Genomic DNA, 17,733 nt, shown 5'->3' with positions numbered 1-17,733 from the left:
AAATTAAGATTTTTGATGAGCAGGAAACTGTACTGGAGCAAAATACTTCCCTCGGGGAATAATATTTTGTACCTTTGTTCCGCACGTAATTGTAAAAATATAAATTTCAATACATAGCAATCTTACACACCCATGTACCATACGTGCTAGAAGATAAATATAGGCTCCGTATTTCACATGTATTTAACAGGAAACGTTTTGCGCTGTTGTTATAAATTAACCGTATTTGAATCAGGATCCATGTACTGTACTACTGCAGTAGTACTACTACTTCCTCTACTACGCAGTATTTCCATTTACTGCGCTGTCTTTGTCCTCATTGATTGTGGTTACAGTTTATCCTTGAAGTCGAGCTGAACAGCCAGGTGAGCCTCTTCTGAACCGTCTGAAATCAAATATCACACGTATTCATGCATTTGGATGCAGTTTGTAATCACTCTCTGGCTGCAGCTGAAGGCAATCTGGAGGCTAGTAGGAGGGGTTGAGGAGGAAGGGGGTGGAGGATGCAATTGCAACTAACTTTTCATTTCTGTTTCGCTTGAAAATAAACCAATAAACAACGTGGAGCGACCGAAAAAAAGTTGGATTCAAAGTTTTACTGCATCCGGCGCAGATAGGCAGCAGCTTACTTGATGTGACAAATGACCACACTTTTACTTTCCCCAGATCTTTTAGCCCCATGCCACCCAAGAGAGACGCAGGGGCGGCAACAACACAACCACCAGTCAAGATGATAAAGATCAGCACGGATGCGCAGGAGTTTGGCTGCGATCCAGCGGAGGATAAGTACAGGTTGCCTGAAGAGTCCAGCTTCTCACCGTTTCCCAACAATGAGGTGAGAGGTTTTGCTCCTTTCAATGTGCATAAAACAGCTGGCCTTCACTAAACATGCACACTGCTGAACTGCTTTCTTCTTGGCAGCATGAAACTATTGAGTTTGATGAAGAGAATGTTGCCAGTCCAGGCATCAGAACAGACACCATCAGTCTCCTCATGAAAATAGAGCAACTGCAGGCACAACTCAAATATGAACGCAGATGTAGAATCTTGGCAGAGAAAGAGCTGAGGGAGCTGAAAGGTGGGTGGATGACTAATTTATAAATGAATATGCTAAAAATATCTGTTAAGACCACACAGTTTAACTGCTGTGGATGAGTCATTCTGGTCGTAGCCTAGGCCCCAGGGCATAGGCTGCTTCCTGAAGGGCACGTCCTCTGTCCTACTTTTGTAAATATGACAGTTTTAGTGACACAAAGAGGAGCTTACATGTGGGATGAAATACGTGTGGCTCATTTAGACAAAAACAAAAAAATATATCACAAATGCAAAGTCACATTTATCTTTTTTGAATCCTCCAATTAAATTATAAATTATTATATAATTTGTATATTCAAAGTAAGATTTTTATTCTCCACCAAAACTGTATACAATTAAAAAAAGTACAGAGAATGCTTTGAACTATTCTGACAATGTAGAGCATTAAAATAGGAATTGAGCAGTAAGGTAAATAAGACATGGATTCATGTGATTGCAGTTTTGGTTGTTCTGCAAGAGGAATTTTGAATCATAATCTGAGAATTTCTAATCCTGACTACAGCTCTAAGCCAAGGAATAAATATACACTGCCCATCCAAAAAAAAAAAAAAAAAGTCTCACACTTTAATATTTTGTTGGACCGACTTTATCTTTGATTACGACACACATTCCTGTGCCATCATTTCAATAAGCTCCTGCAGTGTCACATTTATTCTTGTCCAGATTTGCATCAATTTTCCACCAAAAACTTGTATGAATGTTGGGAGAGTTAGACCGCCATTGAAGAAAAAGTTTGCTGATGAAATAACCTGGTCATTCAGTATATTCAGGTATTCAGCTGACCTCATTCTTTGGACACATAACGTTGCTGAACAACCTGACCTGACCAACTGCAGCAGCCCCAGATCATAGCACTGCCCCCACAGGCTGGTACAGTAGACAATAGGTGTGATAGATGCATCACTTCATCCGCTTCTCTTCTTACCATGATGCACCCACCAGTCTGGAACAGAGTAAATCTCGACTCATCAGACCACACGATCTTCTTTAATAGTCTCATCTCATCAATCTCCTTAGATGTTTCCTTTGCTTGATTCGTGCCAATAATTTGACCCTTCTGAAACAGATTAATATCTTTTCCACGACCACAGGATGTTTTTTCAGACATGCTTGTTTAATAAATGAGAAGCTACTCACTGCATCAGTTATGGTTAAATAACTTGTTGGCAGCTGAAACATAGTCATCCATTTACATTGAGTCATTTGGCAGACGCTTTTATCCAAAGCGGCTTACAAGGGTAGGCACGGTAAGCCTAAGGACCCCTACTGGAGGTGGTGATCTTACCACTACACTAACCAGCCGCATCCATGCAGTAATTATCCAACAGGAGGCTCTTACCTATTTACTTAGTTAAATCAAGGCGGTGACTCTTTTTTTTTTTTTTTTTTTGGGCCGGCAGTGTATTAATAATGCTTTTACCTATTCAAAGAAATAAGCTATTCGTATGTCAGTATTTTTAAAACTAAATGGACAATTTTTGCAGAGATGAACACTCTCATGATGCAGATGAGGCACACAGCACATGAACTACGGGTCACTCTGGATCACGTTCTCCAAGGAGGCGAGGGATCACTTGCCCCACAAAATTCTCATGATGAAAGCATCTCCTTCCTGTCTGAGCCTGAGGCGGAGATGAGAGTGGCTCATAATATTCCAGAGGTCAGGGCTCATTTAACCCTTTTCTTGTAATAACAGCACAATTTTGGATCGATTGCTTAGGTCACTTAATGTTTTATTTAAGAAAAACCAGTTTTCACTGCTTCTGCTTTAAGAGTTGTTTATAAGATCACAAAAGGCAATAGTAGTGGATTTAACCTTTAGTGCATTTGACTGTTCTAATGTTTTTCTTTTTTCCCCCAGGATGACCATAACTTCCTGTATCTTGCGGAGAATCTTCGAGTACCGAAAAATCTTTATGAACGCATTGCAGAGATTGCAGATTACAAGAAGTACACTTCAGCACTGCTCATGATACTTTTTGATAGAGAAACGTTGGCCACGCACTCTCTGCAGGGTCGCAGGAACACCTTCACAGGAGAGGATTCCCACAAACCTCAACTTCCACCAGAGATTTTAAGAAGTATAATTGGTAAGATAAAACACATTTGCATATCCCTATGGTGCATGCTCATTATTTATGAATATAACAGAGCAAAATTGGCACTAAACCTTTATTATGTTCCCTCTACCAGATCATGTGTCAGTCAAGTTCAATGTGGATAGCAGCCAGATAAAAACTGCAATCCGGACAAAGCTGAATAATGAGGACAAACTTTTAAAGAAGAGGCTGGGTTTGGGTAAAGCTGAAAACAAAGCTATTATTGATCAAAGTTTTTGCCAAGATGCTTCAATTTTGCCTGAAAATGAAACGATGAGAAATGACTCTCAGTTATAGCCAATCAATTCTGCCTTCATCTGTTGCTCACTACTATTTCAAGTCTAATAGAGATGTGTGACAGGTTGCCTTTTTCTAGGTTATTAAATATTGGAGTCTAGTTGTTGAAGTTGTTTTTTTAACTTTTTTTTTTTTAGATTTCTTTTTTACTTCGACAGCTTTTTAAGTCTAACATACTGTATGGTTGAAAAGTATAAAGTTTAACCTGGTGACCCAACCCAGCCATTGAACAGCACTATAAAATGGCACGTGTAATCGTCTGTGTTAAAAACAAACAAGTGTTCTTTTTAATTTGAGGTAGTAAGTGGTTTTTGTGTAAATAACAAGTTTACAAAGTTGTTCTTTGTCAAAAATTTATACTGCATTTCAGTCGACTGTGTTTAACAGTATGAAGTTTAATATTGTTAAAGTAAAGTGGCTTTCACTTCTGCCCCATTGTTTCAATTTCAGAATAAGTCAGACGTGATGACCAATCATAAACATCCCTTCACTTATGTTTGTTGTGCTTCATTACATAGCAGACACACATTTAGGACTGACATTCCTCTGTTTTCTTAATGTGGAGTCTTTCTAACTTCAGCACAATAAAGTACCGTTTGCTGTCACGGAAATGTCCTTTTGTTTTTACCAGCAACCAACAGATGTCAGCAGTAGGCCCTGTTTCACACTACTGTCGAGCAGTACAGGGCAGCTCAAGATTAAAGCTTTCCATTATCAGAAAAATCAAAAGATGGGATGGGCTCTATTTAAAGTATGGTGTGAGAACTGGTGAATGAAGCAAGCAGATCCAAGCAGTGCCTCCAGTGTCTTCATTCCCTGTAGCTTTGGGGAGAACAGTGAGGGAGAATGTGTTAATATAGAGTGAACAGTGAACAGTGCGTGGCAGTCACTGCCACATACTACTGTGTGCTGCAGGGGTCATTGTTAATGCCAGTGAGTGACAGTTTGATGGAGTCATCTTCTCTTGAAAGATGTGATTTGAGCGATCACCAATTGCTGGCTCCTCCCCCTTCTTTCCCTCGAGCCAGCTGTGCTGTCTCAGTGGATGCAGAACACATCATCTCTCCCTCTGCTGGTATCAGCACTCCCCAGGATCCTTTTTCAAGGATCATCTGTATGTTTCTTCAGGAACTCGACGGTTTTCGTCAGCAGTTGCAACACAGCAGTGTAGTTACCGATAGAGCTCTGTCAGGTTGAACCAGCACTTTGACACACCTGCCAGCAACACCTGAGCACTGCGTTCGATGCTTTTTAAGGATTCTGAGGTGTTCCACAGTGCTTGCAATGCAAGTTTTCAACTTTACAAGACTCAGAGGAAAACTTTTGTTGGAACTTCAGCTAATTTCCAAGTTGGTAAGTTTTGTTCTTGGTCAGACACAATAAAATAAGAGACGGATCTAAATTTCTATAGTTAAATCTTTGATGTTTGTCAGTAGAGATGATACAAAACTGAATAGAAATGCTGTCTAATTTGTATATTTAATAATGAGAGGAAAACAATGATATGCTATTTAAAGTGTTTTTCTGTGTGGTTTTATTATCACTTTAAATTCCTAAAAGGTTTACTTATTGTTAAAGTTATACCTTCTTGGTGATATCTGTAATAACAGTGCATAAAAGTAAACCACGAGTTTCATTGTGCGTTACATACTGCTGTATAGTCCAAACAAACAATTTGAATAACGCAATAACTGAAAATGTAGTTCTTAAATTAACACGGGCTTTAACATATCCAAAAATACTCCAAGAGACTGATGATAATTAGAGGAGGTATAAAAAAACTAAAAAACAAAAAGGATTTCTGGTGGGATTACGGGCTTTTCTACATACAGAAAGTAAAATATGCTCTATGCCTTCACTATGATTACTTTCTGTGTAAAAAGAAAAAATCAACCTCATGTTTCTCACTGCACGTTTGATTAGTATTTACACAAGGTTTTAGTGAGCTGAACAATCTAGAAAAGTCTGGTGGCTGAAAAATTTCTTCAGAAATGAAATGTGGACTTGAAGGATGAAGCATCTGCTGTGCTGCAAGTGAAACATGATGAAAACGAGGACACCCTTACATAATGTGCATGTGTGTACATGCACAAGTCCTTCCTGGGGATAAATCGCACTGCGAACGTGTCATGCCACTAGTTGTCCACCAGAGAAGATTACAGTTGGGAAGTGTAATGCTGCACCACTGGAAGAGAGCAAGCACATGTATTTAGGACGCAGCATCCTCCTCAGTCACACGTTTCAAACCAGATATTGATTATCAGCGCAGAACAGGTAGATGCAAGTCAAAGCCATAATGAAATGTATATTTATGTTTATATGCGCTGCATTGTGTTTTACTGAATGAACAGTAAATACACACTATGTATGCATTTAGTCGGTGCTTGCTAGTTGTTTTCACGAGAAATCCCAGAGTAATCAGGGGTCAGAACTGTCCTGGTAAGAGGCTTCCTATTCAGTGGTGCAGTGCAGGGTGACACAGAACACATACTAATCAATGCAGCCAGTTCCCTGCAGCTGGGCTACAACAAGCACTCTCATTATCTTTCACTTCAAAAGGATGAGGACGGCTGGGAGAGGGACAGGGTGCCCTGCATGAATTGTTTCTATTGATTATGTCTCACCCTCACTAAACAGAGAGAGAGAGCATCGCTTCTTAAACGCCTCCCGCAAATATTGTGAACTGTCATTAATTAACTTTCCAGTGCCTTTAAAGTATCTACTGTATGTGTTCCTTTGAAGGTTATGATGCTGCTCTGAGGCTCTACTGGTGCGAATGAATGATGACTAAAATTGAGAATAGTTCCTGCTTATAACTCACTAAGATATGTGTAGTGCACCCTGTAGACTTTATACTTTATAAAAGAAAATACTTGTTACAAACTGGAGATACTGAGTTCAAAAATCCACCTAAAAAGTCCCTCAGAGTTAGTGGAAACCACTTTTGTACCAAACAGTAAAAACTTTAAAGGTGATAACATGTCAGTGTTGTGCTTGCAGCTTGTATATGCACCAAAGACAATTTAAAGACAGTTTTGAAGATTTCATGACGATTCTTACATATTTTGCCATAAAAGCTGTACATCCTGCTTTAATGGTTTGTTTTCTTCACAGGAGTTCTGATGGTTTTATTTGATGCCTGAAAGATCCACTGGCTTCAATACACAGCAATGGGGGAGTCTGGAATACAGAGGTGTACTTTGAAACGTTTATTATGAAACATGGAGGAGGTGACCTCACTTCTGACCCCTGAATACAATGACAGCACCACCTCTTGGGCAATGCCCTCAGTTCCAGGCAGACGGCTCGGCACCCTTCCCAAACCCCAGACACACTTCAAGGACCTGACAGGGATATTTTTCATGGTTACCTTGAATGTCCTGGCGCTACTCGCCAACACTGCTGTTCTAATAGTTTTTATAAAAGCCCCTCATCTCAGGAAATTTGCCTTCGTTTGCCACCTGTGTGCAGTGGACCTGCTGTGTGCCATCTTGCTCATGCCTCTTGGGATTGTATCTAGCTCTCCGTACTTTGCTGGTGTGGTGTTCACTGTGCTGGAGTGTCAGGTCTACGTCTTCCTCAACGTGATCCTCATATCTGCCTCTATCTTCACCGTCACAGCCATCAGCGTGGAGCGTTACTACTACATCGTCCACCCCATGCGCTATGAGGTCAAGATGACGCTGAAGCTGACGGCAGCTGTCGTGGTGACGGTGTGGGTGGCCTCTGCTGTGCTGGGATTGTCCACTGTGTTTGGGTGGCCATCCTATGGGAGCCGCAGCTCCATCAGTGCTGGACATTGCTCGCTGCACTGGAGCCACAGTGACCACAGTCGGGTTTTCTCTGTGCTCTTTAGTGTCACATGTTTCTGCCTGCCTTCTGTTGTGATTTTTGCCGTCTACTGTAATGTGTACAAGGTGGCCCGTGTGGCTGCACGCCAGCATGCTCCTCTGCCCTCATGGACCAACAATCAACTGAAACACCGCTCGGACTCAATAAACAGCCAGACTACCATCATCACAACCCGCAGTGCCCCACGTAGGACTATACGTGATCGGCCTTTTGGCGGTGGTAAAGCTGCTCTCACTCTGGTGGTTATCGTTGGGCAGTTTCTCATCTGCTGGCTGCCATACTTTGCCTTTCATGTCCATCTGACACTAGATGCAACACACAACATCCTGGATGACCTGGAAGAAGCAGTCACCTGGCTGGCATATTCCTCCTTTGCTATTAACCCATTTTTCTATGGGCTTCTCAACCGGCAGATCAGGGAGGAGCTTTGTAAGCTGAGGCGCTGCTACTCGGCCCAGCCAGTGGAGCTGGCTGTCTCCAGCCATGAGGGTTCAGGTCACGAGAACTTCCTGCAGTTCCTCCACAGGACCAGTTGCACATTAGAGACACGTGCAAGCTTTGCCACATCCAGTCCTAGAACCACCGTGGATCACACCGGGCAGATAAGCTTCAGAATACCAGGACAGATTCCCGAAGAGTTTATTTAGACATACCTCTTACTTTCTTCCTTCAGGGCTATTACAGATGTTTCCAGTGGTGTTCACTGCACCATCTGTAACATGTCTGTAAACTGTATTTCTAGACAGGAATAATAAAAATACAACACAAAGATATGAACACTTACTTTATGTACTTTCCCCTTTTATATAAAGAAAAACCATCTTGGCAGTGAAAGCTAATGGACATTGTTTTTGAATTCTTGTCACTGAATTTGTGGTAAAACTACCACTTGTACTTTTTGAGACACTTTATTTATTACTCACTGCAAAAGCAAAGGTACTGCTTACACTGACTCAGTACATCTATGTTAGGAAAAATGATTTATACAGATATTGCATAATACTTGAGCAGTACCGTGTTGTATGTTGAAAAAATGTTTGTAAACTTTATTTATTCAAAGACAAGAAATCTGTTTTTTAGAGTGGTCTAAATGTGAAAATAAACACTGATTACTATGACACAACATGTAAGGCAGTAAGTAAGCACTGAATTTAATATTTGGTCAATTTGTAGCACATTGATCAGTACAAAGCAGATTAAATGTTTACTTTTAATGCAAGAATTACTGGTCAGTCAATCCAATGAAGGTGTTTTCGTTTGTTGATCTCAGTTCAGTCAAAATCACTGACTTCCATGAGATCAACAGCCATCCTCCCTATTTAAAGTCCATCATCGGTCCACACATCCGTGAGCTCGCTTACTGTAATTTTAATACACTAAAGCACTAAAAGGATCCATGAGCACAAGTAATACTTGTGTATTACACATCCTTTTTCGTATACAGTATATTTGGCATTTTGTCTGTAAGTGAACAAGCTTTGATTTTCTGGCTCCTGACCTCTGGATTCCCCGTGTGTCCACTTATGAAAGGACACATGTGTTAACTGGACTGAGTCCAGTTAACACATGATTATATAAGGAGAAAATACCATTTCATAACAGCTGAAGTAGTTCTTTCTAATACCCTCTTAATATGTGTACACTGGCAGATTAACCACAAATAAATTACATTTCCATACATTTATTTATGAAAATGACCTACTTGTGTAAAATTATGGTATGTGATCCGTTAATCATTTCTATTCTCAGATCAATCAGTGAACGCAAGTCAATGACATGATGTAGAGGTTTCTGTGGTGAATATTATGAGAGAGTACAGCTCTCTCACACAGATTAGACTTAACGGATAACATCGGATACACACGCTTATAACTGGTGACAAATCAAAAGAGCATGCTGCGCTAAATTTTGGGCAATCCCTCTAAACACCATCTACAAATATAAATGTAAATCAGTGAATGGATAAATAGATTAAATGGAGAAATGTGTAAAAAATACATGTCTAATAGCAGAGATGCTGCTTGTGCCTGGGACATCAGTAAACAGATATAACAGTGGGAGAAATTCTAACTGTATGACATTGTGTACTATGAGGTAGGAGAGGTTGGTGCAAATGCTCTTCAAAGAGCTGACTGCCTGTTTCATCACCCTGCTTCCAGACTGTGTGATTCACTTTAATGAACATTTGAGCCCGAGCAGCAGTTGCTAATTAAAATGAAGGACCTCCCTTCACAGTGGCAGCTTTTAGTACAAAAAGAGAATCACATGGACGATCCATCTCTTTCACATGGCGTGTTCATTGCAGATCAAACACAAACCCACTCACAATGAGAACTCAGGGTTCAGTCGAGTGTGGTTGATTATTCGGCTGTACTTTATGGTAAATCTGCTGAAAAGAGTCGATCTTCTTCTTCTGTGTGTTTTCCATTGTGCAGTCTGTTTGCATTACACTTGATGAGCCTCTCTGTTGCTAAAGAGAACCTCTCCTGATCAACCAAAGCGAGAAGTTGTGATTGATGGCACTGTCTGACAGATATGTTAATTATTATTATTTAATCCGGCCGACTCTCAAACAGTAGCAGCTCGAGTTTTCTCAACATGGCCGGTCAACTATTCTCACAGTTGGAGCATATACATTGTGATTTTGGTGTTTAGTATTTTGAGAGGATTTCCATAGAGAATTTATTGCTAAAAATAAAATAAATATATGTGTCCCATTTCTCCTGTTGTGGCGTTAGACAGGAATCAGAGTTGAGTTGTTAACTAGACATGGCAAATAATCAGTCTGACCTATTGTACCGAAAACAGCTGGACTGACAGGTGCTGAGCAGGAACGTTGTCTGACATCCCTAATGCCCCACATAAGCTGCTGCTGGTGGGAAGCGAGGGTACGAACTGAGGCTGTGTTTAAATGAACCGACACATTTCCTCTACTTAGTGTTATGACTATTACTGACCTATGAGTGTGTGACTGTTGACTGTGACAGTAGTTCTCACAGGCCACTGCTTGAACCTCGGGCTTTAGTGTGTCAGTGGCCCCTATAAATTAATATCCTGTATCAAAAACATAATAACATTTTCATCAACGTTTAATGTGTTTAACTTCGGATTGTTTTTGTCTGTGCCTTTTTTGCTAGAAGGGGTTTTTATACCATATACAAAAACGGATCAAGAAAAAGACATGCTTTCAAAATGACAGTTTTTAGAAAACACGGACTGACAGACTGAAATGTGTTGAAAATTTCAAAATATAACAGCAACAATTACAGAAAATTCTGGAAACTCAAATGTCCTGTAAAGTTTCTCCAAAATCATGCAACTTACTGGGGTCCTCACTATCAGGATCATAAGCTGGTGTCGTCTCTACCTCCCTCCTTTTCCACTCACACTTCCTCCTGCCTACCTGTGCAACCATGCACGCAAACAAACCCCCATCTGGCGAGGTGTGCAGTCCATTAGCATTCCGTCGTCTCCTGCACCAACACTGGAAACTCTCCGTCATCACACCGTGTTCTCTCTGTGTCTCCATCCAGCAGGAAGAAGTGATCATTACCATGGAGACTGTCCAGTGGTCACCTCAGCGTAGCTCATTTACAGTGCAATCAACTCTGAACTCCTGGATTCATAGCTGCTAAAATCAATGTTTGAGCTTTTCAGATAAAGTGTACAAATACAGTTCTATACATTATTTGGTGAGGATGAATAGAGCCATGTGATATGGACTTGTGATGCAGGTCTGAGGTGGCTGAGAATAATCTGATAAAGTCCTATAATGGTCTATTAATAGCAGTGAGGAAGACTAGTTAATGGGTCCAAAGGTAGACAGAGGTGAAGGGGTTTTCCTTAAAAGCATATTGCGAAACATGTTTAAAACCAAACATAGTGCAGAGACCTGAGCACACTCTGGACAATCTGGACCCAGAGGAGGATGTTGTGGTAACGGGCACTGTTGCTTCTGTGTTGAGATTGATGCTGCTGGTGCTGTTGGGGTTGCTGTAAAGTGCAGATTTTAATGCATCCTCACAGTTAGCTGATTTTCAAAAGGGACGAGAGGGGGTGTTCTTACTTCAGCATTAGATTTTATTTTCTTCCAAACACTTTATAGAGACTTACATCAAAAAGGTATAAATAGTGTGTGCCACGGGTCAAAAAAGGGTATATTACCTCTGTTCCTCTGTGCTGGGGATTTATTTTTTGTTCTCAGTTTGGAGAAACTAAGTAAACTTTACTTTTTTTATGTATATTCGGCTGTAGTGGGCTGTAATTTAAAATGTTACCTTTCTTCATATTAACAGTGGGTCTGACCTTTACTTTATTCTAGATACATGCAATTAACTGTTCTTCTTAAATATTCTTCTTAATTAAGTGTGGCTGAAATGAATGTGTCAAAAATGTAAACAATCTGATGCAGTATGAATATTATCACAGCCTTTCTATCCAGTTTTATGGGAACATTTTTTTTCCATTGAAGTTTAAATTAATAAATGGAATTGTTTCGAAACACTAGAAGTTAAGGGAAGGGGCCAAAAATCTAACTACTGTTTTTTAAATAATTGTTTTTAGCTGTCTTCAAACCTTCACTGTCTCCTTCCACATAATTTCCTAAATGTGTCCTCCAACAGATTGAATTTTCAACATCATTAGTGTTTAGCACAAGACTGAGGCACATATACTTCTCATTGAACTAGGCAAGAGAAACGGTTTGAAGAAGAGACTTAATTTTCATTGCAGCCCAGATGGAGGCAGTGTTCACCAGCAAAATATAGAAAAAGTTAAATGAAACTGGGATTGAAAGCTTTTAATCAGCAAGTTTACAACTACCACTAAATATTCTGGTTGACAGTAATACGCTGTTTATTCTAAACATTTGTCTTATTTGCAGATTTGCTTGATGTTGTCTGTTTGCTACAGTAGCATCTCCAGTATCAATGTATACAAAGCTATCTCCATGCTAACACTATTTATAACACCCACACCCTTCCTATTCTCACACACACACACACACACACACACACACACACACACACACACACACACACATAGGAAAATGATCTTGACTTGAAAGACCATCTGCAAATACCACCCAGGGCACCGTAACGTTCCCAATATAACCTCAGTGCACACGGCCAGCTGAGGGGTCCAGGCTCAGTCTGAGCTCTTAGCCAAGTGGCAGACAGGCACTCTGCTCTTTCTGTGCTGTTTTCCTTTTTGTACCGTTTGGATAGAAACCATGATGAAAGGGGAAGATTCAGAGGAAGTAGAAATTGACTTGAGGGACTCCGACGACTCAGAGGAATTTGATAATGGGGAGGAACCGCAGACATTGTGGAGGGCCACCCCTGCCCTGGAGGAAGAAGACAACATTCATACAACTACACTTGTGGAAATCAGTGATACCAAACCTCTGATTAATGTTAGAGACCCCCGAGGTATCAATGACTGCCTCAAGGTATTGCATTCTTATGCAGTGGCTCTATTGAACTTGTGTTATTGGTGATTTTCGTATTTCTCACGTGCTGAATAAGCTAAAAAAACAAACATTACAACTAACTGCTGGAGCATACACGCCTGGAGCTACTCAACTGGTTGCACTGCCCTCCAGTGGATATACATTTATATTAAATGAGTGAACTCCAGCAGGAGCATGACATAACGATTCACCCCGAGCATCAGCACACTTTTCTCTTTTTGTTTCCAGGTGTCGTTTGAGGATGTGATTGCTGAGCCAGTGTCAGTGCGCAGTGGGGACAGAGTGTGGATCTGGAGCAACGCCCTGTTTGAGGTGTCAAGGGTTTGGATCTACAGGATAGTCACAGTGTTTCTGGCAGTTCCCATGGCAATTATCTCAGGTTTCATCTTTGCTATCCTCAGCTGCTTCCACATCTGGTAGGTTTAGATCCTGCTGCTTCCTGCACATTTAATAGAAACAGCATAATTTGTTATAACAGTTATTTTTGACACATGGAGACACATTGACACCAAAATTTTGCTTCCATTTCAATAAAATAAGCGCAAAGCCGTCTTTACTGACTAAATAAGTATTAGTGTAATAACATAAATATTGTTTTATGTATTAAATAAATAGATCAATCAGTGGTGAAATAATTAAGCTGGTTATTTAATTAATCATAAATAAACCCTCATTGTTAAAGACAGTTTGAAATTTAATTATTTTTACATAATAGATCTGATCTGAGACTTTCTCTGAGTTGCCTGTTGACACTGTGGCAGACGACAGTATGTAAAAGAATGAACACATGAAACTCGCTGCATGGCTCATGTTGAGACTGAGATCATTCTTTGTGCCATCTTGCTGACTGTCTTTGTGGTTTTTGTATCTTGCTGTTCCAGGATGGTTGGTCCATGTATCCAGTGCGTCCTTATTGGAACCCGCTGGCTGCAGAGTCTATGGAGCATTGTGCTCGACATCATTGTGCGTCCTTTCCTCATGAGTGCTGGGAAATGCTGCGGAGGCCTCAGCGTTCACCTGGCCAAAGAATGAGACTCAGAAGTGAGAAGCGCATCGACACTGGGATCATTTGTTATGTGAACCACAAGACTTTTAATAAGATGAGACACTTTCAAACAATGAGAAGAAAGAAAGTGATTTTTCAAATTCATCTTCAGAAAATCATCTCAGTGAGACAAAAAAACTTGTTCTGCACTCCCTGATTTGAAGAAAACAAGAATTAAGAATTGACTATTTCTATTAAGCATGTAGTATTTTTTCTTACATTGATATCAAAGTAAAATTACAGCTCTGGATAATCTGCTAAACTTGACCTAATTTCAGTTGAAATTGTTGCAGAAATTGAATGTTGTATAATCTTTATGTCATAATCTTTGACGTAGGTTTTTTTTTTTTTATTATCTTACTCTTTCAAACTACAGTTTAGAGTTTAAAATCAAGATCTCAATCCTATTGATCATCTCTGGAATGCACTGGGAAATTAAGTCTGATCCATAGAGTCTCCACTCTGCAACTCAGGAAACTAAAGGATATTTTGCTGGAGCCTTGGTGCCAAATACCTCATGCCTAGACAAGTCAGAGATGTTGTGGCAGCATAAGTGGCACCTACACAGTATAAGACAGGTGGTTTCAGTGTTGTTGGAGATGGAGCTCATCAACACAGACCCCAGGCAAATCAATGAAGACATGGTTGAAGTGCAAATGGTTTGTTTTTCATCACCACAGAAATGCATGAATGGATACATGTTAGTCATCAGCATGAATTAGGATGAGGTTTGAGGTTAATCAAAGCTTGATTAACCTAAGCTTTGGTGTCCCATTACTAGGAAAATGGTTCTTAAAAATAGTGTTTAACAATGTTATCATTCGGTGTTTTCTTATTTGCATTGTTATTACAAAAATAAATTAATCTAATTACACTTTACTTTGGATTCAACAAGTCTTTCACTCGCGAATTAGATTTTGTTGAGAGATTTGTTATAATCAGCAAAGGGTTTAAGATGTGCACTGCTGACATTTCTGCCATCAGCCTTATGACAAATGACTTTCTCAAAACACTGAAAATTACTTTTTATACAGCAGCATTTATGTCAAAGGTTTCTACAAACAATGACTCGTTTTAAGGATAATTCATAGAACTCACCAGTTAGTATTCATTATAATAAAAATCATTGAGTTAAGATGTGATCTGTCTGTACAATATGTAATATGTACATAATATGTATATGTAAAAAACCCTTAATTTACCGAAGACAGTAAAGAAATGAACCTTTTCTGTGTGCTGTAGCTTAACTTTAAAATTATTTGCAGAGCCTGCTGGAGTGCACAATCTGGGCAGGGTGTGTGTGCGTGTTTGGTGTCGCCGATGCCTGACATCTTGGGCATCCTTTTGTCACTGATATGGGGAAAAGGGACTGCTTATCTGTCATTCTGCCACATCCGGGGTGTTGTGCCCGGTTGTTAAGAGCTGCGTGAAGAGTCCACACCTTCGTTGATCTACTCTTGAAAGCAAGAGGGAAGTTATACAGTGGCGTAAAAGTGGTTGTACTCAATGAGGTAAAAGTGCTGCAGAGCAGCCTCATTTAAATGCAAGAGAAGTATTTGTATTCTGAGCTGATCTATTTACTGGACTAAAGCAGTTTGAGTTCCTCCTGTTTCAGGGATAATACTGTAAGTTAACGTTAAATACATTATAAAACACATCTAGTAAGTTACCAATGAACATTATTTTATTGCAATAGAGAAATCTTCTGGAGACCCAGCAGAAAATAAAGATTACATGTTTGATTAATCCGTGTGGCCACTAGAGGGAACCATTATTCTAGTTTAACCTGGCAAAAATCTCCAGTGAAGGTAGTTCTTATAAAAAAGATGTTTGCAGCAACACATGAGAAGCAGTAAAAACTATTTATACAGTGAATTTCATCATAGAATCATACATGATATAAGAAAAACACAAAATTTGGTGTGAAATGCATCAGTTGAAATTTTGCTTTGTTGATTCGTTTTTGTTCTTACAGTTGGGATATGTACATTAAGCCAAACCTTATGAGTGCATCGTTTCTTTACAACATTAATCTTATTCATGCATGTGAACTTGTTGATTTACACTCCCCTCCAAAAGTACTGGAACAGTGAGACCAGTTCCTTTTTTGTTTGCTGTAGCTTGAAAACCCACCCATTTTTCATGTGACTGGAAAAATCAATCAGAGCCTTGCACAAAGATTGGCTGCAGCCAGTACAGCCATTTGAAAGAAACCACTGGTGTACTAAGTAACAGACATTGAATGGGTAGACTCTAAAAGAAAGGCCCTAAAACAACTGTTAGTGATATTAGCAACAACCTCCAGAGAGCAGGACTTGATACTAGAAGGTATCACAATTCACTGTTCACAGTAGACTTAATTAACAAAAGTACAGACGAAACCAGAAGATCCAAACCACTGATTAGCAAGAAGAACAGGAAGGCTAGGCTGGAATTTGTCAAAAAATACAAAAATGAGCCCCGTAAATCTGACACAAAGTTTTCTGGACCAATGAGAAAAGATGAACCTTTACCGAAGTGATGGAAAGTTTGGAGAAAGACAGAATGTTCTAATGATCCCAAAGATATAAGTTCATCTGTGAAACACAGTGGAGGTAACGTCATGGCCTGGGCTGCATGGCTTCTTCTGGGACAGGCTCATTAATCTTTATTGATGATGTAACAAATGATGGCAGCAGCAAAATGAACTCAGAAGTCTACGGAAACATTTGGTCTGCCAATTTAAAGGATACATGCAAAGGGATTGGGAGATCCTACATGATGCAGCAAGATAATGACCCAAAACACACTGCTGAAAAACAAAGGAGTTCATCAGGGGCAAGAATATTGGTGATGTCAGTGGGTCACAGGCTTAATGCAGATCATTTACTTTAATCTATTTGAAATGAGTTTGTTCCTAAACTTTTGCTCACATGGAAAATGAGTGGGTTTAAACAAATGGTGCTATCTTTGAAGTTGTGTGTTGGATCTAGATGTAAACACCTGGAAATAAAAGCTGATATTTTTGTGTCATATTCACCTTTTGATGTCAAACCCAAATATTTTTTGTCTATAGCAAAAATTGAGGAACTGGTCTCACTGTTCCAATACTTTTGGAGGGGAGTGAAATCCCTCTTACTGCATAATAACATAACTACTAAATACTTTGATAAACATATTTATCTTTACAAAATACTGATTTTTACCAACTTCCACCAATAATTAAGAGTTCAGTTTAGAGTTTGCTTTTTCAGAAACAATCTCGTTATGTGGCAATATTACTAAAGATTTCTTCAAAACAACTTTTAAAATGCTCAGGTTGGAAAATAAAATGAGCAGAGGATAAATACTTTATCCTACAAACACAGATAAATACTGTATATGATTTGTAGAGGTCCAGTGCAAAGAGGAAAGTGATGTTTTGGGAAAGCCAGCGACACACATCCTTAGAGATTTAAACAGATGCCAGATGCAGCTGGTGTAAAAGTTGCACTTTACATCACATTTTGTTCACAGTTTGGACACAATCGCAATTTATTCTGCTCTCTGTTATCACAGGGTGAAGGTTATTGTCTGGACAGGAGGTTTACATGATCTATTCCTTCAATTTAAAACATGTGAAAACAAAAAATGTTGCAGTGGGTGTCCCAAAGGAAGCTTGGACGACCTCTAGCTGGTTTTTCAGTGCCCAGGTCCCCCTGCGCTAGATGTGTGCGTGAGGCTCCGCTGGCTGCTGGTGTTCTTAATGACGTAAGTGGAGGAGTTGCTTTTGTGCTTGTGGGCTCGATCACAGTTGCAGGAAGAGTCTGTCAAGTACTGTCTGCAGCAGCAGAAGAAGCATCGCATCACATCATGGAACAGATGACCAGCAAAGAACATGTAGATCCAGGGGTTGC

The 17,733-nt window shown here is 39.8% G+C and overlaps 4 protein-coding genes across 4 annotated transcripts in view; 3 read left to right on the top strand and 1 right to left on the bottom strand.

Annotated features, from left to right (window-relative positions):
• The first annotated feature begins 187 nt into the window (after nt 1–187).
• LOC113154455 lies at nt 188–3,985 on the top strand. The gene is made up of 6 exons (XM_026348680.1): nt 188–365; nt 667–835; nt 922–1,078; nt 2,580–2,755; nt 2,957–3,185; nt 3,289–3,985. The coding sequence occupies exons 2-6, from the start codon at nt 680–682 to the stop codon at nt 3,489–3,491; spliced, it is 921 nt and encodes a 306-aa protein (XP_026204465.1). The 5' UTR covers nt 188–365; nt 667–679; the 3' UTR covers nt 3,492–3,985.
• Nucleotides 3,986–6,712: 2,727 nt separating this feature from the next.
• Nucleotides 6,713–7,990, top strand: si:ch211-213o11.11 (probable G-protein coupled receptor). The gene has a single exon (XM_026347071.1). The coding sequence runs from the start codon at nt 6,713–6,715 to the stop codon at nt 7,988–7,990; it is 1,278 nt and encodes a 425-aa protein (XP_026202856.1).
• A 4,503-nt stretch (nt 7,991–12,493) lies between these two features.
• On the top strand, nt 12,494–15,063 carry zgc:172270 (Caveolin domain-containing protein). Its single transcript, XM_026347244.1, has 3 exons — nt 12,494–12,792; nt 13,042–13,229; nt 13,695–15,063. The coding sequence occupies exons 1-3, from the start codon at nt 12,574–12,576 to the stop codon at nt 13,843–13,845; spliced, it is 558 nt and encodes a 185-aa protein (XP_026203029.1). The 5' UTR covers nt 12,494–12,573; the 3' UTR covers nt 13,846–15,063.
• A 496-nt stretch (nt 15,064–15,559) lies between these two features.
• The window catches only part of LOC113153557 (isotocin receptor-like), a 6,219-nt gene continuing 4,045 nt past the window's right edge, over nt 15,560–17,733 (bottom strand). The window contains exon 3 of the mRNA XM_026347243.1: nt 15,560–17,733. This exon is cut by the window's right edge and continues 48 nt beyond it. Coding sequence (XP_026203028.1) covers nt 17,519–17,733 — 215 coding nt within the window. The 3' untranslated portion in view covers nt 15,560–17,518.

Source organism: Anabas testudineus, chromosome 5 (assembly GCF_900324465.2).
Source record: "Anabas testudineus chromosome 5, fAnaTes1.2, whole genome shotgun sequence".
In the NCBI taxonomy this organism is placed as follows: domain Eukaryota; kingdom Metazoa; phylum Chordata; class Actinopteri; order Anabantiformes; family Anabantidae; genus Anabas; species Anabas testudineus.
Note: the sequence above shows the minus strand (reverse complement) of the source record. Positions and strands in the feature narration are given on the sequence as shown.

Bases quoted from the DNA above. Each gene is read 5' to 3' on its own strand.
- LOC113154455 (XM_026348680.1), top strand. From the start codon at position 680: ATGCCACCCAAGAGAGACGCAGGGGCGGCAACAACACAACCACCAGTC. The intron at 1,079-2,579 runs GTGGGTGGATGA...CAATTTTTGCAG, and splicing joins AGAGCTGAGGGAGCTGAAAG to AGATGAACACTCTCATGATG. The intron at 2,756-2,956 runs GTCAGGGCTCAT...TTTTTCCCCCAG, and splicing joins TGGCTCATAATATTCCAGAG to GATGACCATAACTTCCTGTA.
- si:ch211-213o11.11 (XM_026347071.1), top strand. From the start codon at position 6,713: ATGGAGGAGGTGACCTCACTTCTGACCCCTGAATACAATGACAGCACC.
- zgc:172270 (XM_026347244.1), top strand. From the start codon at position 12,574: ATGATGAAAGGGGAAGATTCAGAGGAAGTAGAAATTGACTTGAGGGAC. The intron at 12,793-13,041 runs GTATTGCATTCT...TTTTGTTTCCAG, and splicing joins GTATCAATGACTGCCTCAAG to GTGTCGTTTGAGGATGTGAT. The intron at 13,230-13,694 runs GTAGGTTTAGAT...TTGCTGTTCCAG, and splicing joins CTCAGCTGCTTCCACATCTG to GATGGTTGGTCCATGTATCC.